Source organism: Sinocyclocheilus rhinocerous, unplaced genomic scaffold (genome assembly GCF_001515625.1).
Source record: "Sinocyclocheilus rhinocerous isolate Xijiao unplaced genomic scaffold, SAMN03320098_v1.1 scaffold2145, whole genome shotgun sequence".
Taxonomy (NCBI): Eukaryota; Metazoa; Chordata; class Actinopteri; order Cypriniformes; family Cyprinidae; genus Sinocyclocheilus; species Sinocyclocheilus rhinocerous.
The window spans coordinates 577515-584435 of NW_015670983.1; the positions used below are offsets into that span (position 1 = coordinate 577515).

Here is a 6921-nt window from a genome sequence, read left to right on the forward strand (position 1 = left end):
ATTTATTACATGACCGACGAAGGTATACATGAATAATCACTAAGCGCCGAATTTTGACACATTTTTGCGTATATTTGACCGTTTAGGCGCGCACCTTAAGCTAAAAGATGACTTTACAGTCCGTGTTCTGCTCCGTCTCTGAGCGCATATATCTTCCTGAGGAGCAGTGCAAGTTCTCTTTCACGCTTTTAAAAACATGAATAAATATACTTATATAAATTAAGCACGTCCCATTTTGCAAAAGTCACGTTACATGATTTGCATGTGAAATTGGGCTTTTATGGAGGAACGAAAGCGCAGCGCTGGAAAAGGGGGCAGAATGGGGCGTAATAATCGTTTTATCTCGATTACTGTATTTTCAAAATCGTTGGAGGCCAAAATCGAAATCGAAACTTTTTCTCGATTTTTTTTTGCACAGCCCTACTCTGTGTAATTACAAAAACATTTATTTCAGTGAAAAAATAAGTCCAAATTCTCAATTTCAACATTTTGAACAATAGGGCCCTACAACCGAAATTAATACATGGAAGGAAAAATTGTGTGAATATTCCTTTAAAACATTTTTTAACAGGCTAATAATTGTATAATTTTTTTCTACAATTAAGTGATTAATCTGGTTGTAATATTTATTTTTTATCTAGTGATTGAGCATGAGTTTGAAAGTGCAGACTTTCTTTTTGTAAACATCATAAGTTTAGATTTCTCCGCATTTAAAACAAGTTTTAAATCACTCAGTGTATGCTGAAATGCATCAAAATCAGATTGAAGATGACTCAGAGCCTGATCCAATGTTGATGCAGAGGAGTAAATCACCATATCATCAGCGTATAAATTAAAACTTGAATGTGCGAGATTATTCCCAATATTATTCATATATAAAATAAATAATAATGGCCCAAGGACGGATCCCTGTGGTACGCCAATATTTACATTCAGAGTACAAGAAATTAGTCCCTCTATATTTATACATTGAGATCTATCCGATAAGTAATTAACAAACAAATTAACAAAAAAATATGGCAGAAATGTACAGTAAAATCTAGTTAATATGGGCTAATGGGCTGTTAACTATGGGCTTCCATAGTTTACTGTCCTAAATGAAAAACATAATAACCTTTATGAAGTAACCACACTTAAGCATCAGCTGATGTGTTTCAGGAGGCCGTGTCAGTTGCAGATGTCGTCCTGTGGGCGGCGCTGTATCCTCTCCTGTCTGACTCCAGTTTTGACGTCGGTAAGAGCTCAATCTCAGTCTGTTTGTCTGCTCAGACTGCAGGACTCGTATCTGACGCGCTTTCCCTCTGCAGGTGAGCTGCGGTCGGTGCGTGGCTGGTTCGAGCGTGTCGGCGATCTCGCCGCGTGTCAGGCGGCCGCTAACCGAGTGCTGCATGGAAAAGGTGTTGAAGCCCTGAAGACTTTCCTCCAGAAACACCCGGCCACACAAACACAGCGCCGGGACAGTCCCACTAACGCCACTGAGGTGCACAGCAATCCCACCAGTGTTATTCTAGTATTTATTCTGCATTTTTTGAATTAGCTTTTATTTTTATATTTTCGGTTTTTATTTAAATTTTTGTTTTGTGATTTTGTCATTATTATTCATATTATTTGTGACCCTGGACCACAAAACCAGTCATAAGGGTCAATTTTTTGAAGAAATAAATAAGCTTTCCATTGATGTGTGGTTTGTTAGGATAGGACAATATTTGGCCGAGATACAACTATTTGAAAATCTGGAATCTGAGTGTGCAAAAAAATCTAAATACTGAGAAAATCGCTTTTGAATTTGTCCAAATTAAGTTCTTAGCAATGCATATTATTAATCAAAATTAAATTTTGATATATTTACGGTAGGAAATTTACAAAATATCTTCATGGAACATGATCTTTACGTAATATCCTAATGATTTTTGGCATAAAAGAAAAATCTATCATTTTGACCCATACAATGTATTGTTGGCTATTGCTACAAATATACCCCAGCGACTGGTTTTGTGCTCCAGCGTCACATTTTTTGCCTAATATGTCTATATACCTTATTTTTTATTTATTTATTTTTTTAAATGTATCTTATGTCTTACATCTTAATTTTAATTTATTTTCAAGTTTTGGTAAATTTAGCACTTCAGCTTGAACATATTTTATATCGGTTTCCAATTTTGGTTTATGTTTAAGTTTTTCTTCTAATATTTGTAACTTTTATTTATAAATGTTTATTTCAGTTTTATTTCAATTACTAATTTTTAAAATAATTGTAGTTTTAGTTTTAGCAAATATGTCCAGCTCATATTCCACCCCAAAAGTCAAAAGGAAAAACAAGATATATTTTGCATGAACAAATTTATTTATAGATTAATTATAATTATTATAATTAAGCACCTCGTCCTCAATCTTACCCTCAAGTTTTTTTTTTGTTTTTTTTTATAAAATGCAAATTTAATGAATCTTACAAGACTTGCACATCCAGGTCATAATTTCCTCCTAAAATAAATACATTTTGATTAATTGTCATGCAAATAATATCTCCATGATCCTTAAATAGGCTTAATTTTCTCTATGCAAAATGTTATTTCTTATTTATTTATTCTTTTTTGATGAGAAATATGACCTGGACCTGTTCATGACAGTTGATGTTTATGATGTTCGTGAGATGTTCGTGTGATGTTTGTGAGACGTTCGTGAGACGTTCGTGAGACGTTCGTGTGATGTTTGTGAGACGTTCGTGAGACGTTCGTGAGATGTTCGTGTGATGTTCGTGAGACGTTCGTGAGACGTTCGTGAGACGTTCGTGAGAAGATCGTGTGATGTTCGTGAGACGTTCTTGAGATGTTCGTGAGATGTTCTCAAGACGTTTGTGACATGTTCGTGTGATGTTCGTGAGACGTTCTTGAGATGTTTGTGAGACGTTCGTGAGATGTTCGTGAGATGTTCTCAAGACGTTTGTGAAATGTTTGTAAGATTTTCGCGAGATGTTCATGAGATGTTCGTGAAACGTTCGTGAGATGTTTGTGAGATGTTCATGAGATGTTCTCAAGACGTTCGTGTGATGTTCATGAAATGTTTATGCAATGTTTGTGAAATGTTTGTAAGATTTTCGCGAGATGTTCGTGAGATGTTCGTGAAACGTTCGTGAGATGTTTGTGAGATGTTCATGAGATGTTCTCAAGACATTTGTGAGATGTACGTGAGATGTTTGTGAGACGTTCTTGAGAGGTTCGTGAGATGTTTGTGAGACGTTCTTGAGATGTTCGTGAGATGTTTGTGAGACGTTCTTGAGAGGTTTGTGAGACGTTCTTGAGAGGTTTGTGAGACGTTCTTGAGATGTTCGTGAGATGTTTGTGAGACGTTTGTGAGATGCTCGTGTGATGTTCTCAAGACGTTCATGTGATGTTCATGAAATGTTTATGCAATGTTTGTGAAATGTTTGTAAGATTTTCGCGAGACGTTCGTGAAATGTTTGTGAGATGCTCATGAGATGTTCTCAAGACGTTTGTGAGATGTACGTGAGATGTTTGTGACGTTCGTGTGATGTTCTCAAGACGTTCGAGTGATGTTCATGAAATGTTTATGCAATGTTTATGCAATGTTTGTAAGATTTTCGAGACATACGCGAGACGTTCGTGAGATGTTCGTAAGATGTTCATAAGATGTTCGTGAGATGTTCGTGAAATGTTCATGTGATGTTCGTGAGATGTTTGTGAGATGTTCGTGAGTCACTCTGATGATTGTCACATACGCTGTTTAACTGTGTGACGTGTGGTTTGTCAGGCTGAAGTCGCCGAGCATGTGATCACAGTGGAGGAGATTGAAGAAGCTGCTCAGATCTGGTCTGAAGGACTCAAAAGTTCTCCTGCAGTCACAGAGAGGAAACACCCAGTGTACGATTATACCCTCATCACTGCACATGTAAACCCTGTCAGCCGGTGTTCGCTCAGTGACGTTATTGTGTGTTTTTCTCAGTCTCCCTCAGGAAGGAAAGAGAAACGTGCTGCTCCCCAGCGCTCTGCCGTACGTCAACAACGTGCCGCACCTGGGAAACCTCATCGGCTGTGTGCTCAGCGCCGACGTGTTCGCCAGGTAACGCCGCTTTCGGATTCATCAGTCACTTATTTAACCCTCATAACGCATTCGGGTCCGTTTTGACCCATAAGAGATACATAAACATTTCTAAAAACTGCATAGTTTTTAATGAGGGAACTTTGCAAATGCTTTAAAACCCTCACGTTTTAAAATACACTTTATTTATTTATTTCTTTTTCTGATTTTTTACAATTATTTTTTAAGAGATATGACCATTTAAAATGTTCTGGTCATTTTTGACCTGTGTGTGTAAGGAGCACCATTAAGTGTCAAAAATACTTTTTGTGCAATTATCTATGAAGTTATATGAGTGTTATATTACCTTTGTAAAATATATTTAGCCTTTTTCCCATATTTCACACTGAATTTTGTTGATGAACACGAATATTTTGCCTATCGACAAACCATTGCTGCATGAAAAATTGATCACTTTTTTAATCTGAAAGTGAGCGTTAATGCAAGTAAAACAAATGTATTTTGTTTTAAAGTAATATTAATGTTGTTTTGATGTTTTGTTAGAAATAAATATGTAGGTTTCATAAATTTGGACTGTTTTTGAGCAATCACGAGTTATAAATTCAAAGGAATTTAATTAAATTCTATTAATTCCAATACCCCATTGGAATTAATAGAATTTAAATTCCTCTGAATTTAATGATAATTCTCAGACTGTTTTTATAAACTTCATACAATGATATATAAAAAAAAAAAATCTAATTGTTTTTTTTTTAAATATAGATTTTGCATCGTGTGTGTGGTTTATGTGTAATTTGAAATTTCAAAGAATTTCTCAATTTCTGTTTAATTAATAAAAAAGGGGTAAATGCAGTAATAACATGCTAACGTTCAAAACTCATAATGTTTTCACTTATAAAGTTGCTGATCAGATACAATATGGTTTCAGTTGGAAAAATTAAGTTATGACTGTTTAAAGGGATAGTTCACCCAAAAATGAAGATTTGATGTTTATCTGCTTACCCCCAGGGCATCCGAGATGTAGGTGACTTTGTTTCTTCAGTAGAACACAAACGAAGATTTTTTACTTAAACTGTTGCGGTCTGTCAGTCATATAATGGAAGTGAATGGGAATCACGGCTTTGAGAGTCAAAAAAACATACACAAACAAAACCAAATTAAACCCTGACACTAAAATGACTGACAGACTGCAACGGTTTGAGTTAAAAATCTTCGTTTGTGTTCTACTGAAGAAGATACACAGTTACAACTTCTGTGGGGCGTGAAGAAAAAGTAATGTAACTAGTAGTGTAACTAATTACTGTTGCCAGAAAGTAATAAGTAAAGTAACAATATTACTTTTGAAAGGAGTAACTAGTAATGAGTGATATATTACATTCTTTGAGTAACTAGCCCAACACTGATCGTCACGCGCCGCAGGGTTTAATTTGGTTTTGTTTGTGTACAGGGCTCTACGCTTACTTTTCTTTTTAGGAGCACTTGTGCTCTTAACTTAAAAAATTTAGGAGCACGTTCAAAATGTTAGGAGCACCTTCTAAACAATTATCCAAAATGTTATCAAAAAGTAGCCTTCCCATTACGAGGTGATATTTGACTCCTCTAACTTTATTAAAAGTATGTCATCTTCTGTCAAATTCTTAAAAAAATTATATTTTATAAGCTTTTTAAAAATTGTAATTAAAACGACAGAATAAGAACAAGTAGAATAAGAAATATAAGTTACCAATCAAATTAAATCAGTATTAACTAAATTAATTTGTAGAGGTGGCACAGAAGAACACAAAAGTGGCTTGATGTACTTTCAGACATTTAATGAGGTTCAGAAGTGGAATGAGTGCAATTAAATCCATAAAGTCATGATGATATTAATGTTTTAAATATAAAATTTTGAATATAGAAATATTAAATGATTTAAATAACTGAAAAGATACTTTAAAAATGAAACTAAAACTGCCAGCAGGTGGCGGCAAGTCACTGATTTTATCACTGAATCATTCATTCAATTGATTCATTCGAACGGCTGATTCATTCAGGAATGAATCAAGTGACTGTCTTTATGAATGGGTAATCATGAATCACTGACTCACTAGATCCGTTCAGAAATGCCCATTCATTCATAAATGAAACACCGCTGTGTTAGAATGGAGATGCGCAGCGGCTCCGCTGTCTTTGTTTTAAACTATTTTCGACGACGAAATAGAGCAAAATCAGACAATAGTGTTATAGTCAGACAATGTAAGTCACTTAATATTAACTTCTTGTTTATTGAATTGTATTGTATTAAATCAGTATCACATTTACAAACTCCCTTAAAAATCATTAAAAGCTGTCACTCATCTTAGCTCATCACGATCTCACATTTATAATCAACGAAGCTCTCTACACTGCGCAATGAATCTCTCACTTTGCTTATGAAAGGACTCATGAGATATGTCTGTGATACATTACTCAACGCTGCAAAAACACGTAGAAACATTTGAAGCTCCCCTGAGCAATCACAAGTATGATGATGATCGGGTCAGTCGCACAGGTGCTCCTAAAACATTTTTCATAGTCGCACGCAGTAGTTTTCAGTCGCAAATGCGACTGAAATGGTCGCACTGTAGAGCCCTGGAAGGTGGTGTTGACGTCGGGAACGCACCTGAATCCGCCATTTTAAGCAATGAATGAATGACGGACTCTCCGTTGTAACATCGCGCAAGGCAAATAAGGGGGTGACATCTAGTGGATTAGACTAGTAATAAGATTAACGTAAATCTTATGTTCAATGTTTGCGGAAATAAATATTGAAAAAAATTGATTCGTGGCCTTTGAGAATCGATATTGAATCGACCACATTTAAAAAAACGATATATCGAAAAATCG

General features: G+C 35.4%; 1 protein-coding gene across 1 annotated transcript in view; it reads left to right on the forward strand.

Annotated features, from left to right (window-relative positions):
- The window catches only part of mars1 (methionyl-tRNA synthetase 1), a 45132-nt gene that overhangs the window by 7820 nt on the left and 30391 nt on the right, over positions 1–6921 (forward strand). The window contains exons 5-8 of the mRNA XM_016546603.1: positions 1159–1234; positions 1308–1480; positions 3769–3878; positions 3961–4077. Of these exons, the coding sequence (XP_016402089.1) occupies positions 1159–1234; positions 1308–1480; positions 3769–3878; positions 3961–4077 (476 nt within the window). The remainder of the gene's footprint in view (positions 1–1158; positions 1235–1307; positions 1481–3768; positions 3879–3960; positions 4078–6921) is intronic.